Source organism: Salvelinus sp. IW2-2015, linkage group LG26 (genome assembly GCF_002910315.2).
Source record: "Salvelinus sp. IW2-2015 linkage group LG26, ASM291031v2, whole genome shotgun sequence".
In the NCBI taxonomy this organism is placed as follows: domain Eukaryota; kingdom Metazoa; phylum Chordata; class Actinopteri; order Salmoniformes; family Salmonidae; genus Salvelinus; species Salvelinus sp. IW2-2015.
Window position 1 is genome coordinate 20,438,192 of NC_036866.1, and position 18,403 is coordinate 20,456,594.

General features: G+C 42.2%; 1 protein-coding gene across 1 annotated transcript in view; it reads right to left on the reverse strand.

The window, feature by feature from the left end:
• Nucleotides 1-18,122, reverse strand: part of LOC111952531 (copine-2) — a 40,436-nt gene extending 22,314 nt beyond the window's left edge. The window contains exons 1-14 of the mRNA XM_023971316.1: nucleotides 17,903-18,122; nucleotides 14,738-14,940; nucleotides 12,960-13,139; nucleotides 12,751-12,825; nucleotides 12,430-12,501; nucleotides 11,999-12,082; nucleotides 11,716-11,805; nucleotides 11,473-11,571; nucleotides 10,918-11,004; nucleotides 10,372-10,431; nucleotides 3,895-4,028; nucleotides 3,567-3,621; nucleotides 2,894-2,945; nucleotides 2,544-2,677 (exon numbers count right to left, since the gene is read on the reverse strand). Of these exons, the coding sequence (XP_023827084.1) occupies nucleotides 2,544-2,677; nucleotides 2,894-2,945; nucleotides 3,567-3,621; nucleotides 3,895-4,028; nucleotides 10,372-10,431; nucleotides 10,918-11,004; nucleotides 11,473-11,571; nucleotides 11,716-11,805; nucleotides 11,999-12,082; nucleotides 12,430-12,501; nucleotides 12,751-12,825; nucleotides 12,960-13,139; nucleotides 14,738-14,911 (1,296 nt within the window). The 5' untranslated portion in view covers nucleotides 14,912-14,940; nucleotides 17,903-18,122. The remainder of the gene's footprint in view (nucleotides 1-2,543; nucleotides 2,678-2,893; nucleotides 2,946-3,566; nucleotides 3,622-3,894; nucleotides 4,029-10,371; nucleotides 10,432-10,917; nucleotides 11,005-11,472; nucleotides 11,572-11,715; nucleotides 11,806-11,998; nucleotides 12,083-12,429; nucleotides 12,502-12,750; nucleotides 12,826-12,959; nucleotides 13,140-14,737; nucleotides 14,941-17,902) is intronic.
• Nucleotides 18,123-18,403: the final 281 nt, after the last annotated feature.

Sequence of the window (18,403 nt, forward strand, 5' to 3'; positions counted from 1 at the left end):
GGCCTTCCTATTTGTTCACCTGGACATAATTTCTAAGCAAAACAGCTGGAGGCCAGGGCTTTCTTCCTATAACTCTCGCATATTTGTTATGGAATTGGTCTGCCCTACCCAATTGTGAGAGACGCAGACTCGGTCATCATACCTTTAAGTCTTTCTGAAGACTATATCTCTCAGTAGGTCATATGATTGAGTGGTACGGTCTGGCCAGGAGTGATGAAAGGTGATACGAAAGGCTCTGGAAGCAACGAACCGTCCCTCGCTGTCTCTGCTCTGGCCGGTTCACCCCTTTCCCTCTTCTATCCCACTGGGATTTCTCTGCCTCTATACCCTATTACAGGGCTGATTCACTGGCTTACTGGTGCTCTTTTCATGTCCTGTTCCCTAGGAGGGTGCGTTTCACTTGAGTGGGGTTGAGTTTATCTGTATCGTGTTATCTTCTCTGTCTGGGTTGCGCCTCCCTCTGGTTTGTGCTGTGGTTGGATGATCTTTGTTGTGGCTTATATTCTCGGCCTTAACTTGTCGTCAGGGATTGTGTAAGTTGGTGTGCGTTTGATAGAATCCCTTGCTTACTGTGGTGCTGTGGGGCTGTGTTTTTGGCTAAAGTGCGTTGTGGTGGTGTTATATTCTTCTTGTTTGGTCTTCTGTTTTGTCTTGTCTTCGGCTGGGTGCCATCGATGTCCACATGTATCTGACCCTTCTGTTGCTCTAGCCCTCTCTGAGTATTATGTCTGCAGTAGTTTGTCTAGGGGGCTAGGGCCATTTTGTGTTTATTATGCTAGTGTAATTCCCTGTCTTATTCAGTTGTCCGTGTGAATTTAAGTTATTTGTCTTTCTCTTCTATATTTCTCTTTCCTTCTCTCTTTTCTTTCTCTCTCTTCGTTAGGACCTGAGCCCTTATGGATCCATTACGTCAGGACTCTGGCATCCCGTATGACCCTTGCTGTCTTCTCTATGTACCACCTTTGTTCTGTTCGTTCTTGCTGTTCAGTCTAACAGTGTTCTGCCTCGGCAGTTATAGAATCCCTACCTTGTCCCAGTTACCTGATTCTATGTTTTCAACTCTTTAGATGATCGGGTATTGAATAATTTGTCTCAACTGACATTTATTCCTTGTATTATTCTCGATTCCATTGCTGTCCATTTACTTCTGAACATTTGGAACATCTTGGCTCTCTCTAATTCTCTCCTTCTCTCTTCTTTCTCTCTCTCGGAGGAACTGAGCCTAGGACCATACGTCAGGACTACCGGGCATGATGACTCCTTGCTGCTCCCAGTCCACCTGGCCTTGCTGCTGTCCCAGTTTCAACTGTTCTGCCTGCGGTTATGGAACCCCTACCTGTCCCAGACCTGCTGTTTTCAACTCTTAATGATCGGCTATGAAAAGCCAACTGACATTTATTCCTGATTATTATTTGACCATGCTTGTCATTTATGAACATTTTGAACATCTTGGCCATGTTCTGTATAATCTCCACCCGGCACAGCCAGAATAGGACTGGCCACCCCTCATAGCCTGGTTCCTCTCTAGGTTTCTTCCTAGATTTTGGCCTTTCTAGGGAGTTTTTCCTAGCCACCGTGCTTCTACACCTGCATTGCTTGCTGTTTGGGGTTTTAGGCTGGGTTTCTGTACAGCACTTCGAGATATTAGCTGATGTACGAAGGGCTATATAAAATAAACTTGATTGATTGATAGCTAGCTGGCTAGCATTTACTGCTAGGGAAGTTTCTAGCTAGAAAGTTAGCATAAACTAGCACTAACTAGGCTAGTCATTGTCTAAATGACTAGTAGAAACACATTCATAACCATAAATGGGGGGGGGGGGGTGTTGCCCCCAACACACTCATCCAACATATTACTACTTTAAGAAAAAAATGTCTCTCTAAACAAGTGGATTATTTATCGTAAGGCTTTCCTACTTGTATATTTAAAACAATTATAGATCTAACTTCATTGGAATATATCTACAACTTTTTCAAAATGTAAGAAAATTATATCAACTTACCACAAAATCGTTTTGTTGAAATATCTCCAAAAGTTGTGATGACACAGAAGATTTTTTGTTGTTGAGCAAGAGCAGTGTTGAAAAAATGTTGAAAAAAGTGTTGAAAAAATTATTTGGTGACATCTTGTGGTCTTAATGTGAATTACAGGGGGTGGGGGCAGTTACCCCAGGGGGTTAGTTYCCCCCTAGTACCCTATATACCTCTTCAACCTTGTGAATGTTTAAAGGTTCTGTGACTTCAGGAGCTCTGGGTTACTGTTGGCAAACCCATCACATGATCAGCATGTGCTACCACATCTGGCCCTGGGCAGTGGAACAGTGCTTGTGTTTACTACAAAGTGCACCCGCCTTTAAAGTCAATAAGCATTGGTCATGTGGGGGGATTTACATATAATTTGGAACTGGTAATGTTGACTCATTAATAACATGAGTTGGATAGACATCTTTAACAGGAAAATGACAGATTCAATAAAATGAAAATGGATAAGCAATAAAACAATGAAACTAGAAATCCTAATAGTGATAACAAGCATTCCTCACCGCAGCAGTCTCCTGTTGAAGGGCCTGGGTGGCAAAGCGGGCCACATGGGTGATGATGGGGGAGAYGTTCGTGGGGCCGTAGAAACGGATGTGAGGCAGGCAGACAGAGTAGGCCTGGGCAATCCCCTCCACGCCTGACCATAGGAAACAGGAATCACACATGGAAACCAGCACAAACCAGCACCTTCACCAGCAGACAGAGGGCTAAATATGGTAGTTCTCAAATAAATGAGAAATAACACCCACTCCATGGATAAAGCAAGAAACAAACCCTAGTAAGTGCAGCCTGCAGTGAGTACATTGTAATAAGGTTTTTAACGGGGGTTACAGAAAACATAATAATTGCTCACCTTGGCAGAATGGATTGGTGGAGTCAAAGTTGATGGCAAATTCATGAGATACCTGCAGGTACAGGAGACAAAAACCAAGCCTCAGGTGCAGAAATTGTACATTGAGAATTTCCAATGGCTGTTAGAGACTGTAGAGGAATGTGGGAGCACTAGAAATATGCATTTCCATTGTATGATTGTAGCAGGTGGGAAAAGCAGTGAATTATGTGACAAGCATTTTCTCTTCCTCCATTCTCCCTGCTTCACATGATCTATTCTTGCTTGCTTTCCTCCTCTCCAAATCCATTACATACATTCCCATCCCTGCAGTGCCCTTTCATTCCAATTGTTTCAACCTCTCCCTCTCTTCTTCCTCTAGTCCTCTCAGACCACTGATGGATTTAACCTCCCTAAACACTTCCCATAAAGTATCTGAACGCAAGGCTAAATATTCTGTCCATTTCTGTTGCTCAGCCTCCTCATTCCGTTGTCCTTTACATCAYTGCAGTGCCATGGCAACCCAGATGGGATTACAGTTGCATAATTATTGGAATATGCATGTTTTATACATACTCTGTGATGCCGCTGTCTTCCAGTCTCCCTCTTCTCTTTGGCATTCTTTTTGGCTCTACGTCTATCATATGTAGTGTGCCGTGAAGACACACCCTCACATGTAGACAGTTTATACACTTACTTTCCAGTCTGGAGGGAGTTGAGCCCCAAATCCCAGAGCAGGAAACATTTTGTCACTGAGGAAGGAGGGGAACAGATTGACAGTAAAAAGCAACTTCATCAGAATTCAACATGCAATTTTGCATTATGGAATGTCTCAATAAACTCGGGATGGTACTTTATCAGAAACAATGAGTGACATAAAGAATATGACTGAGTAGACAGAATTAGAAGAGTTGAAGAGACCTTTTAGTGACTTATGACTGTGATGTATAAAATATAATACTTTTTTTATCTGTGATTTGATCATATTGAGTCCTGTTATTACTGTTTACACTAATGGGACTCACGTGTCATAGTCCTGGATGATCTGGCCCACAGCCAGGATGGCGGACAGGTACTCATTGCTGCCCAGAGGGTTGATGAAGTGAAGAGAGGAGGCCTCCCGAGGGTTCCCATTAGACGCTGTGAAATCAATGCCAACCTACAGGAATAGCAAGACAGGAGACAGACATGCTCACAAACACAAACAAAGCCTATAAATCAGCTTAAATATGAACAAAGGTGTGGAGCATATAAAAAGATTCCAGTGAATCCTACAGAGCCTTATTTCAGGATCCTGTCCTCGGGCAAAGATGGTTACAATATAAACATGGTAATTAACTCAAAGATTTCAACTAACAAGCCCTCCCAAGCCCACATCTTCATTCAGTCCATGCTAATGCCTTTAACCAACAATCCTATCAAAGAGCATGGCTTCTACTCAGATCTCCTCCAGTTCCTACCAAAGTTGTGGCTGATAACTGGACAGCCTCTATTAGACAATAGATGGACAAGGTGAGGAGAAAAAGAGAAGAGAGAGAAAGAGAGAAAGAGAGGGTGAGAAAGACAGAAAGAGAGGGAAAGGGAGAGAGAGATGCGATCTGACAGAATCAGGGTGCCACTTCATATGTCCAATCCCCTGCGTCTCAATCAAGCCCTAGGCAATGTGATGAGTGTGCTGCTACTCTGCATGAGCAGGGAACTGACTCAAATCTTTAGCTTTATCTCAATTTAGTCCAGATGAATGACCATGTTTCTTAACCATACCTTTAACTCTGGGTACAGGGTTCTGAAAGGGCTGGCCGGTGCTGTGATAACAACCTAATGTACAATCAGATGACCTCATGAATGATAACAAGTCTTAACACTGGTCTCCTAAGCACCGCTCCACACGCTCCACGCAGGTCTGACCTGTAGGCTAGTTTGACAAATACTCTAAAGCTGCTTTTAATACAATGCTATACTACTGTGTTATATAGTCAATACATTTTCCCATGCAACTACTGCAAATATTGTAGTCTCTAGTTCCAGTCTATATATGAGCAGGGTTTTCATCTGCATCTCTGTAGAGCAGATTTCCCCTCTAACAGATTAGGATTAGGTGCATGCTAAATCTGATTGAATGCAGTGGAACAGAGAGAGAGAACATCTTTCTCTGTGAGACAAATCAAAGAACTCTGACAAAAGAAAGCAGATTAAGAGAACTGCAGGATGCACCTTTGAGGATTTTGATTCACATTCTTTCTCAGACACCGATCTTGACTGAATTATAACATGCAGGTGTGAACTCTTTAAATAATTGTAATTATCATATTGGATTAAGGTAGATGATTAAGGTGTTACTACTGGTGTTTTGAATATATTTTTTAATACAAATATAATTGTCCCAGTATAAATTGTAGTACCTCCTCCTTTAAAATGGGAAACATTTTGTAAAACTGTCAGGATTCATTTCAAATTTCCTGCCTAGCAGCTAGGTTTTTAGAAAATGTAAACTAAAAGAACAAAAACATTATGGATACATTACAAACAGAAAAGCCAAACCATGGAGATAGTCTCCAGTCATGTTCCTATTATTGTTTTCAGTCTCTCTCTCTCCCTTTTATTCCTGCAAAGACATAGTCTCGCTTCGGCACAAATCACAGTAACTATGGCAACACAAATGTTCCATTTGCTTTAAAAAAAAATCTGACAATAACACGGGGATAAAATCATTTCTTGAACAGGACCACACATAGAGCCTGCTAATCAGAACAAGGTCTGTGGTCCACAACCACATAAATAAACACATCTGGCCACATACAAGTAACTAAAGAGGTGTGGCAGAATGAAACGTTAATGGAAAGTTGATGTTGCTATTCAGGGAATAATAAAATACAAGTGGAGCTATTTTGCTGAGAAAATAGGAAAATAGATCATGCACATATTTTGGCACCACAAAGGGAACAGATCCTCGGAGTATAGCACAGTAGCATGGATACGTAAATGGTGGTAGACAATGTTTCAGCACAATTGGAGATAAATACACTGGCTGGCCAATAATAGAGCTCTGACACAAAGGTGTGACATCACCAGGGACGCACAATGTTTCTCTCATCAGCCTGAGCCAAAAATAGACCAATGACAATTTTCTCCTACTATGGAGAAATCTGAACCTACAGGATCTTAATTTGACCTGTTTCTCACAGCAGGAAAATAATCCTTCAGCAACAGGAAATGTGAATTGTTGTGTGGATTATACATTTATAGTTAGGGCCAATCAAGTCTGACATTTTAAAGTGGAAATTATAAATTTTGGAAGCCTTTTTAAACCTTGAAGATCCTACACCTGTACCATGTTTCCAAAGATTTACAGTACTATAGTGTGCATTCAATGAATGAAGTAACATATGCAAGTGTGTTATGTTCAAATAAAAAAAATACATGTTTTTTTGTTGTTGGTGTAAGTCAAAAATAAAATAAAATAAAATTGTATTCGTCACATCACTCTCATGCTTCGTAAACAACAGGTGTGGACTAACAGTGAAATGGTTATTTACGAGCCTTTCCTGACAATGCAGAGACAAAGAAATAGAGAAATAATAGAACAATAAAACATGTAATAATTATAAAAGTAATAATAGACACACAATGAGTAACAACAACTTGGCTATATACAAGTTAGTGCAAAAAGGGTCAATGCAGATAGTTAAATAGTTAAGAAATAGCTACCTGGACTAACTATTAAGCAGGTTTGTAGCTTGGGGGTAGAAGCTGTTCAGGGTCCTGTTGGTTACAGACTTGTCGTACCGCATCGGTACCTCTTGTCGTGCAGTAATAGAGAGAACAGTCTATGACATGGGTGGCTGGAGTCTGACCATTTTTAAGGTATTTTTCTGACACCACCTGGTATAGAGGTCCTGGTTGGCAGGGAGCTCGGCCCCAGTGATGTACTGGGTCGTATGCACTACCCTCTGTAGCGCCTTACAGTTGATGCCAAGCACTCTGAGGAACCTGAAGCTCTCGAGGTACTCCACTACAGCTCCGCCGATGTTAATGGGGGCGTGCTGGGCCCTCCATTTCCTTTAGTCCACGATCAGCTTCTTTGTCTTGCTGATGTTGAGGGAGAGGTTGTTGTACTGGCACCTCACTGCCAGGTCTCTGAACTCCTCCCTTTAGGCTGTCTCATCACTATCTCATCGTCAACAGTGATCAGGCCTGGGTGCAGTCGTGGGTGAACAGGGAGTACAGGAGGCACTGGCGTACCCGACAGCCCCGGAAGGCGGAGGGGCTCACGAGTTCTGGGGGCCAATGCGCCTTTCACCGATGTCTATTTTTTATTAATTTAATAAATAATTTTGACAGTAACGCTCCAAAAAGTCATTCATACACCTTTTTAATTTCCATAAGTAAGTGTTTGTTTCTTCAGGAATGTGACTAAAAAAGTGATAAATAAAAAATAAACAGATTGAAAGTATGCGGGGATGTTTTTATTTATTTATTTTATTAACCTTTATTTAACTAGGCAAGTCAATTAAGAACAAATTCTTATTTACAATGACGGCCTACCCCGGCCAAACCCGGACGACGCTGGGCCAACTGTGCGCCGCCCTATGGGACTCACAATCATGGCCGGATGTGATACAGCCTGYACAAATCAGTGGACAAATGCCATAGTCAAGGCCATGACGGAGCCAGTACAGTGAGTGGAGCTTACTCAGGTGTTCAAAAGTGCATATCAGACCGAGAGCCTAACGCTTCTTAGGGAGATTTAGTTTAGAATTGATCTCTCTGCAGAAGCGACACAGGGATGGTAAAAACAGCATGATTGCCGTAGCAACATCAGGGCAGAAGGGAGTTGTGCTTTACAGCAGTTCTGTAACATCTTTAATTGAGCCTCTCATTCTCCTCAATTGCCGGCCTAAACACATTACGGAAAGAGTTTAACAGTATAGGAAGCAGTTGAAACAGTTCTTGAGGGCAAAAAAAGAAAATCAAAAAAAGCTGTTTGCGATTTCGTTCATACTGGTGAACCGGTGTTTGAGTTTTGTGGTTGCAATATCATCAGTTCCTTATCTCTGGTATACCTTGGCATGTATCAGTCAAGACTACGTTTAAATTGTGTGCAGTGCAATGGACATATAATGCACAATGTCTCAGGAAAGACTATCGGGTTGGAAATACTCAGTATAGAAAACAGTCGGCCTGCAACCTGGACCTACAGGCCTTGGTGAAAGCATTTGCACACAAAAAATGATGTCTTCAGGACACCAGGGGAGACTCTCAAATGTAATTTAATTTACCTTGAATATTGCAGCGCATTTGTGTAGGATATCAGCCAGACAAAACCTGTTCAACAATAAATAGTGTCTGAATTTATCCTCAAGTCGACTACTTTTTTCCTCATTGTTTGGCTATTTGATGTGTCAATTTTTATAAAACGTTTATAAGTAGCAGCTAAATACGGTACATAGCTATAGATTGTACACTGCATAATGAAACAATCCCTAGTAAGCTAGTGTTTTGAGGGTGGACTGAATGTATTATTTGGCATTAATAGACTGGTTTTACACACAACTTTCTATCCAAGCTGGGAGAGAYCGCGAGGAAGGCTCATGTCATGCAGATTCAGGTAGCCTATAGAGGACAGTTGTATATAAAAAAAATGTATGCTGTTGCATCTAACATTTATTTTACAATCTGCATTGTCGAAATTTGTCGAAATTTCAGCACCATGGACAGAGATCGGTAGTCTACACTTCAACCTTGACAGGAGGGGACTAAGCACCCACTCCTGAGGGGCCTCCATGTTGAGGGTCAGCGTGGCTGACGTGTTGATGCCTAACCTCACCACCTGGGGGCGTCAAGAAGTCCAGGATCTAGTTGGAGTAGTTGCAGAGGGAGGTGTTCAGTCTCAGGGTCCTTAGCATAGTGATGAGCTTGGAGGGCACTATGGTGTTGAACACTGAGCTGTAGTCAATTAACAGCATTCTCACGTACTGTAGGTGTTCCTTTTGTCCAGGTGAGAAAGAGCAGTGTGGAGAGCAGTAGAGATTGCGTTATCTGTGGATCTGTTGGGGCGGTATGTGAATTGTAGTGGGTCCAGGGTGTCTGGGATGATGGTGTTGATGTGAGTCATGAGCAGCCTTTCAAAGCACTTAATGGCTACAGATGTGAATGTTATGGGGCGATAATAATTTAGACAGGTTACCTTGGTGTTCTTGGGCACAGGGAGTATGGTGGTCCGCTTCAAACATGTAGGTATTACAGACTGGTCAGGGAGAGGTTGAAAATGTCAGTGAAGACACTTGCCAGRTGGTCAGCACATGCTCTGAGTGCGCGTACTGGTAATTCGACATGCCCTGCAGCCTTGTAAATGCTAACCTGTTTAAAGGTCTTGCTCACATCGGCTATGGAGAGTGATATCACACAGTCATCTGGAATAGCTGGTGCACTTACGCATGATTCAGTGTTGCTTGCCTCGAAGCGAGCATAGAAGGCATTTTTAGCTCGACTGGTAGACTCGCGTCACTGGGCAGCTCATGACTGGGTTTCCTTTTGTAATCCGTGATATTTCTTAAGCCCTGCCACATCCGACGAGCATCAGAGCCGGTGTAGTAGGATTCGATCTTAGTCCTCTATTGACACTTTGCCTATTTGATGGTTTGTCAGAGGGCATAGCGAGATATCTTATAAGGGTCCGGGTTAGTGTCCCGCTCCTTTGAAGCAGCAGCTCTAGCCTTTAGCCCCAGTGCGGATGTTGCTTGTAATCCATGGCTTCTGGTTTGGATATGTACGTACAGTCACTGTGGGGACGACGTCATCAATGCACTTATTAATAAAGCCGGTGACTGATGTGGTAAACTCCTCAATGCCACCGGATGAGTTCCGGAACATATTCCAGGCAGTGCTAGCGAAAGTCCTGTAGATTAGCATACGCTTCATTGGACCACTTCCATATTGAGTGAGTCACTGATACTTCCTGTTTGAGATTTTGCTTGTAAGCAGGAATCAGGAGGATAGATTTTCCAAATGGAAGGTGAAGGAGAGCTTTGTATGTCTCTGTTTGTGGAGTAAAGGTGATCTAGAGTTTTTGGTCTCGAGTTGCACAGGTGACATGCTGGTAGAATTGAGATAAAACGGATTTCAGTTTTCCTGCATTAAATAACCGGCCACTAGGAGAGTGGGAGTACAGGGTCAGAGTTTACTGGTAGAGAGTGGGCGTACAGGGTCAGAGTTTACAGGTAGAGAGTGGGAGTACAGGGTCAGAGTTTACAGGTAGAGAGTGGGCGTACAGGGTCAGAGTTAACAGGTAGAGAGTGGGCGTACAGGGTCAGAGTTTACAGGTAGAGAGTGGGCATACAGGGTCAGAGTTTACAGGTAGAGAGTGGGCGTACAGGGTACGAGTTTACAGGTAGAGCATTGGAGTACAGGGTCAGAGTTTACAGGTAGAGCGTTAGAGTACAGGGTCAGAGTTTACAGGTTGAAAGTGGGAGACACATTGAGGTGAGTGATGACATACTCACAGTGAACATGATTTGGCATCCACCTAAAATATAGTCCAGGAAGGTATAGTCCCTTTCAACCTGAGGAGACAGTATTCAAAGATTATTCTAACTCTGCTCATACCATTCCATCCATACTGTAGCAAGTTCAAATTATTTTTCCTATAGATAAATAATTGGAAAAGGCAAGGAAGTGGCACTTTGATAGGATTGAGTAGTCTCCATATTCAGTAATTGGCTGCCTGAACAAAGGTGATTACTGCAGGCAGCCCCTGGTTGACTGTGTGAGACTGATAGGTGTTTTGTGCTGATATTAATAAATACATTTAATAGCGATTTGAGCCATTACTCTAATCCCTGCCTGCAGCAAAACCAAAATTACAGGCATTTTGTTTGTAATAAAAAAAAATAAGGCTAAGGCTTTAATGTTCATTCATAATTMAATTAAAAAGCAGTTTCCTTCTAGACTTAATTTGCATTTTGCGGTTGCCATAGTGGGTTGACTAATTAGTCATTAAGAGGGATAGTGTACACTATATTTATTAGTCTCTAGGTGTTTTGGTTCACCTTGCATGACTTCAGAATGATGATTCCAGAGTTTTTGTAGCTCTTTTTCTTCTTCTGTTTCTTGGGATTAATGCATTCAAATTGGATCTGGAGCAGAAGAACACAGAGTAAGAAATTACCACTGGGACCCTCTGCACATCCACACAATGTACACTCTTTCTCACATCGGCTCTATTTGCATTTCTGCCATTAGCTAATGACACAAGGTTTTCAACAGGAAGTCAGGAGCGAAAAACGTAAGTCAAATACAGAGCTGTTCTCTCTCCAGGTGTGGCCGGGCTGTAAAATAAAGCATAACCCAACATGTATTAGTGAGGTTAAAAACAAGGCGTAAATAAGCACTTGTGAATATCCAAATGAACAGGTGTCCTCCATTCAGAAATGGTGAGCTGTGTTAACTGCAGTGTCTTAAGTGAGTCATCCACTCACAGTGAGGAGAACACTGAGAGTTGAGACAATGTAAAAATTGTGTTTGATCCACATCACAGCATGACTAAAGCATGCAGAACAAACCCCCATAGATAAACTGGAGTAGCTCTCAAATCCATCCCTCACCTCCAGTGAATTTTGGGCTTCACTCATCTTGTTGACAGTGGTCTGAAACTCTCCAATGAAGTCATGGCCTCCATCGTTGTCGTAATCATAGCACAGTACCTAAAATACGAGACAACATACAGTAATACCACAATAAATAACTTCTTAAAATGTATTTGGCTTTTTACATACTGTATCTAAAGGGGATTCCATGTTCATACCATCGCCCTCAGATGAATGCACATGTTGACAAACCTTACTCACCTTGATGCTCCTGTCCACGTCCCCGTTACAGAGGGAGATGAGTGGTACTGTGAAGGGCTTCCACACCGGGTCCAGAGTGTTCTTTATCACCTGCAGCACAAAAACAGGTACAGTGAGAAAACGTATTCCGTGTTACTTGGAATAAAGAACTCAGAAGCCAATCCAAGGRTATCCAGTTACTGTTGTCAGCAGGTGGTAATACACCTTGTTAAGTGATATAACACACTCAGTTCTGCAGTGTTGAAATTTAAATCGTTTAAACAGCCACCCTCGACCAACTCACCTCTGTCCTGTGGACTAACATCCATTTCCCATCATCTCCTTGCTTATGGAACTCTAGGTAGGGGTCTGATTTACCAAAGAAATCCTACAAAACAAAACAATCTGGTGTGAGAATGGCCCACATAGCTGCCAGCATACCACTATAAAAATACAAATACAATTGTGTGAACTAACACTTGCACTTGACTTTTTTCCCTTCTTACTATCTCTGACTTTGCAACTTTGAGGGAAAATGTACATACTATGATTGTGATATGTGGTTGTCCCACCTAGCTAGCTTAAGATGAATGCACTAATTAAAGTAGCTCTGGATAAGAGCATCTGCTAAATGACTCAAATGTAAAATGTAAATGGACTAAATATTATTGTTGTTCCAAATATTAAGTAAGAACTTTTTAACAGAGATGATAATATAGTAGCAGTAACTCTTACCTTCTTGTCAAGCTTTCTCCCACACAATGTCAATGTGATTATTCTATTGTCTGACAGTTCCAGCGCAGTTATCTGCATACAAGACAAACTGTTACTGGGTTGTACTACGTAACACTGCACCATGTTACAGAACTGTGTGTGTGTGTGTGTGTGTGTGTGTGTGTGTGTGTGTGTGTGTGTGTGTGTGTGTGTGTGTGTGTGTTGTGTGTGGTGTGTGTGTGTGTGTGTGTGTGTGTGTGTGTGTGTGTGTGTGTGTGTGGACATGTTTTTGGTTCTTGGATTTCTTTGTGGGAATGAGGTATATAAGCATGATGTTCTCACTGTGATGGTTCCTTTCCCAGCTGGCTTGCCATTGGCCAAGGTCAGTGACCGGTGAAGTTTCTTATTGGACACAATCTAAAGGTCACAGACCAGAGAGAGAAGTGAGTGAGGGGTGAAATGCCCAACTGCAGATAAACATAAGCAGGTGATAAACAGGTGCAGAAAGGTGTCACAGACAGATTATAAGAACCGCGTGACAGGTAGCATACCACCCCCAGTGTACAGATGTACTCTCCTAGGAAGTCATGCTCATACAGCTGGCTGCTGCACTTGTCCTCATCAAACAGGGCAAACTTGAGCTTCTGGACCTCCTCAAAATGGTAGTCCACCTTAAACTTCACCCCAAACACTGGATTCAGGTTATTCACTGCAGTCTCTGTTCGACCAATCTGAAAATAATACACAGGAATACACTATGTTTTTCTCAAACAAGTACTGTACTCACACACAACCACCGCACACACACAGCGGAGGTGGAGGGTGGACATGTGGGGGTGTTGAAGGTTGATAAGGTTTTGTTCATGTGAAAGATAAAACCAGGTGGTGGTGACTAACACAGTGTATGTCTGACTCACACTGATAGAAGATGTACACATACTCATCACCCCCTCTTGTTCTCCCATCGCTGAGCCTAGGGCGGAGCAGACTGTATATGTTTCTTCTCTGCTCTGTCTGTTTGACTGGAACTGTTTGACTGGAGTCTCTGTGTCTCTCCCCTCACCTTCTGATTGTTACCCCCTCCCCTTTCTGTGTTATCACACTTCCCTCTTTACCCCCACAGAACAGATGGCCACTCCACCCACAGTGAACCCCTCTTTCACTCCTAGACGGACAGGGAGAAAAACCCTTCACTTTAACAACCCTTCACTTCTCAATGCCTGCTCTGCCGTGTGTTTTTTGGCTGTGTGTGTATTGTTGTGTGTTTCATATGCTGTAGCTTTCATCATGATCCAAAGAGAAACCATTGTGAGGATTACCTCTGGAATAGCACACACYTACTTTTTATACATAGGCTACCCGTTTTCAAAACCCACTGTGTATATTCCATGTCCCTTCCCTGTTTGCCTGTTAGTTCCATTCCTCATTTCTCTTTCCACGCATTAAGAACATCATGATTCCTTTGTTTCCATCCACGTTTCCATGGTTACTGCAGCAACCGTTATGCTGGTTTCATGTTGGAGCCTGCCCTGTTGACCGACAGCTCAGGCCTGCAGGAACACACTCAGCCTGCTTCAACAGAACACTACCCAGGCAGGCAGGCATGTTTTTCCCTGGCACTGAGAGGGTACCCCGAGCGCACGCACGCACGCACGCACGCACGCACGCACGCACGCACGCACGCACGCACGCACGCACGCACGCACACACACACACACACACACACACACACACACACACACACACACACACACACACGCACACACACACACACAAAGTCATGAGCCCTGATGAGCCCTGCCGAGTTCTACAATTTCTCTTCTTATAATGTGATTTTAAACCTAACCCTAACCACACTGCTAACCCTAACCTTAAAAGCATTTTTTTTTCATGCATTTTTACAATATAGCCAATTTTGACTTTGTACCTGTGTTAGGCAACACGGCTTCAAAGACAGCTGTGGATTAACATTTCTCCATAGTATATTGATATTCCACCATTTCCCTYGTTTATACAGAACACTCAGTGTTATTGCGAACTTGACTAGTTCGCAATTCAACAGTGAGAGGAAATTTCTTTGTAATGTTTATTTCACCCTCTCAAGTGGTTTGCTTTTCATGTTTAACTCTCTCTTTTAGCATCTCTCAGTATCATCTTTGTTCCAACTTTCATCATAACCACATATTCTTCATCTTTTTTTTAACCTTTATACTACCCCTCCAGTCAGTCACCCATTCCTTCTACTTTTKCAGCAACCATTTCCCTCATCTCGCCATTAATCATTATCCATCCACCCTTTTCCACCCATGCCCACCCCTCCCCTCATCACCTCAACCCAGCTGCTGTCCACCTCATTGAATAGCACACAGAAGGGGTCTGACTTGGAGGTCACATCTCTGTCCAGCAGGTTGCCGCAGCACACAGACAGCTCCACCCTGGTGACGCAGTGCTGAGGACCCACGGTTGGCCCAGAGTCGGGCCCCGTGCCTAGCGTGTAGGCCATGCCGGCAGGAGTGTCAGCCCTCCCACAGCCTGGGAACATACACAGCAAAGAGAAACAGCACTATGAATGACATTACTGTAGCACTGAGCATTCTGTAGACTCATAGATTCAAAATAAGGTAGAGAGACTGACAAAAACATGGGGATGCTTAATGCAGGGTGGTTAATGACAGAACATTTGAGACCTACAGTATCATACATTCTCATATTCCATATTCAATAGAACATAAACATGTAATTTTATCCATGTGCAGTATCCAGAGAGTTGCCTAAATCAATTCAGCTGCAGGAAAAACAAAGGTCAGGGCCACACACAGAATAATTTATCTAGTACAGTGGTCCATCATGTGTCATATGAGAGAATAACTAATGAGATCTGTACTCTGTCAAACATTCATGCACAGGTAACGTAATTTGTAAGGACATGATGAGTATGGTGAGAGCTCTTGTTGCTAAGATACTGATGTGCCATTGTGGAAGACCCTCCTRCCACTGCTAGTGGAACCAGGAAATTGGTTATATTCCCTAGAGATCACAGATGTGCAACTGCATATGTTATAGCACCATTTATTAACTTAAGTAATTKATTATAAGGTTATAATAAAACCACTGTAAATACAACTAAAACCCAAAATGATTATTTACCTACATTGTCATTTTCTGATATGGTTAATGGACTTTTTTATGTAAGCACCATAGATGAGGCTCTCTATGAAGCTCTTACCATATAAAGGTCTTCCATTACCAGTAATTAGCTTCAACCAAAGCAAATGGCAAAAGTGTACAATGGGAGCATACGGACGTGTTCCGTAACATAAACACACACATCACACACTGCCAACCAAATCATAATCAATCTTCCTGGATGTATGTATGCGCAAGCAAGTGCGCAAAAGTAAAGTATCATATTCTCAATCGCTTGTATAATGTAAACGGTTAAATGTTGTTTTGGTATCCGTAAAAATATTATACTGAAGACAACAGCATAGTATTGTTCACATACCTAAAGTATAAATGGGGATAACTCACCCCATATCCCTAAACAGCCCCTCAGGTTCAGTCCATCCAACATTACAGTAAAAAAAAAACACTCTTCACACCTAAGGCAAAGCTTTGGCCATATATACCCTGACCATAAGTGCCATTTTTAGCATAATAGCCACATTCTATGTGTTCACTTCTGATGGCTGATGATGTAATGGAAAACTTGTATTGTTACCAAATCAACAGCATAATCATCCTTATCCTTATACACACAGAGAGATCGACAATCCAAACACATGTGCGCACACACACACACACACACACACACACACACACACACACACACACACACACACACACACACACACACACACACACACACACCAAACAATCCCTTATCGCTCAAACTGGAAACTGTGGCCTCACTCACCTTAATAGCACAGTAAACACAACGTACACTGGTCATTTACTCTAACACTCTAATTACCTGTCTGCCCTGGTGTATGCTGACAAGTGGCAGAAATTGAGCATTTTCTTTCCCAGGGTACAATAAGCATATTTGTGGGGAATAGGGAATGGGGCAATACTATGCAGTGTTTTCCCTAGGATTTTTTTCAGCAGTGGTGGCTACTAGCATTAGCACAATGACATGCTAGCTGTTCCCATAGACTTCCAGTTATTGAGCCAAAGCGCGTCTCGCTTTTAAATGGATGCTGGGGAAACATGTAGGGGGGAAATATAGGGAAAACATCGCTATGGGATATAAGTAAGTGGCTACAGAGGAGAGGCAGACACTGCAATTTTAAGAAAGCCTAGAACTGTCAGTGATTGGAATGTGAAAAGACAATGCCACATACTGTTTGTGTATCGAAGTTCAAATAGAAACTTTGATACTTTACCCTCTTAGTTAGAATTATTTTCACGTCCGTCGCTGAATACGCAATTATATAATCACATACCGAAAACTGAGTTGAATACAGTAGGCAACCTAAAAAACTGGCGATCTGTGAGTTATAGACCCAGGTCACCACCCTCAGTGTCATGTCGTCTTCCTGTCTGTGTGACAGAGGCTGTGGCCTCCCCACAGATAAATAAAGGCTGGTTGTCTGCAAACCTAAAGTCCCCCCCCCCCCCCCCAGGTGCCCCTTGGGCAAACTTTTCTCAGACCATTCATTCAGATGGTAAAAATATTAAATTGGCTCTTGTCCCAGTAATAATGCTACATGGGCAAAGGGTCCAGGCTAAATCAACACAAAAGCTGTGAGAAATATACATAGATTGCTATTTATCAAGATTATTATCAATCAAGACCATTTTCAACCCATGATGTAAATTGAATTCCCATCTTCACTAATCTCAGTGCTTAAGGACCAGGCTGACTGCATCATCTGCTCTACTGTGAGAGAGCAAATGTCACTGGAGAATACTTATGAGGGTGGGTGAGAAGGGAACAGATTTTCTCCACCTTTGATGGTGGCGTACAATAGAAATTGTATAGATTTCACAGTATATTTTAACAACCAAAAAATCCAGAGAGAGATGGAGCAATGCAGAGAGCGAGAGACCAATAGAGATAAGCTATGTCCACATTTGAATAGACAGACAGGAGTGAACCAGAGAAGTAAAGACATGGGTCTCTGAGAAGACTGTGACATTTCTGCTTTAGAGCTAGTGACAACTGTCTCTGTTTACTCTTGTGCTTGACAGCTTGAGCTTTGTGAGGGTTTTCTGTATATCTGTATGTGACACAAACATTATGTTCACAATAACCTCTGACATATCCTGTGTGCAACCCTAAATATTTCCATCAGTTTACAATTTCAGAAGTAGTACATTGAGAATTACAGTATATCAATATCCCAGTGAATAGCAATATTTGAATTTGCAGCACACCTTTGAACACCTTGCATTTGTATTTCAGAGTCATGAATTTACTTAATGTACATATTTACAGACATAATAGCATATGATAAAAATACACTGCCCAAGAGCCCCAATATTAACTTACCTTAGTAAATTTGATTTAAGTACTACTCTACCCACTTCTCTTCTCTGYAGATTCCTTATTTCTTGATAGCTCAAACACTTTTCTCCCTATGCATAAATTGACGTTATTTTCATGATGTCCAAAAATATCATCAGGGGAAAACAATTTGTTGTATTTCGCCACGAGGGCAGGTCATTCTGCGCTGTGACAGTCTCTAGCCGAGTGGTGTCGAGTAGCGATACTGGTAGTCGCGCGTTGCTCTGAACTCCGCCCGAATCACACGCGCTCTATTCTGTTGATAATTGCCTTCAGCTAAATGAAAATATAAATGCTCTGGTTTGTTAATACATATTGGTAATACAAGCTATATATTTTCTTAACATATAGGCTTTTTGTGTAATCAGTAATAACTCAAAGAGGGCCAAATTCTGTACCTCTCAATGCCAATATGTTTGACACAGATGTACAGTATATTACATCACATGACATAGTTGAAGGTCACTCAACTTTTTGTTGGGTGGT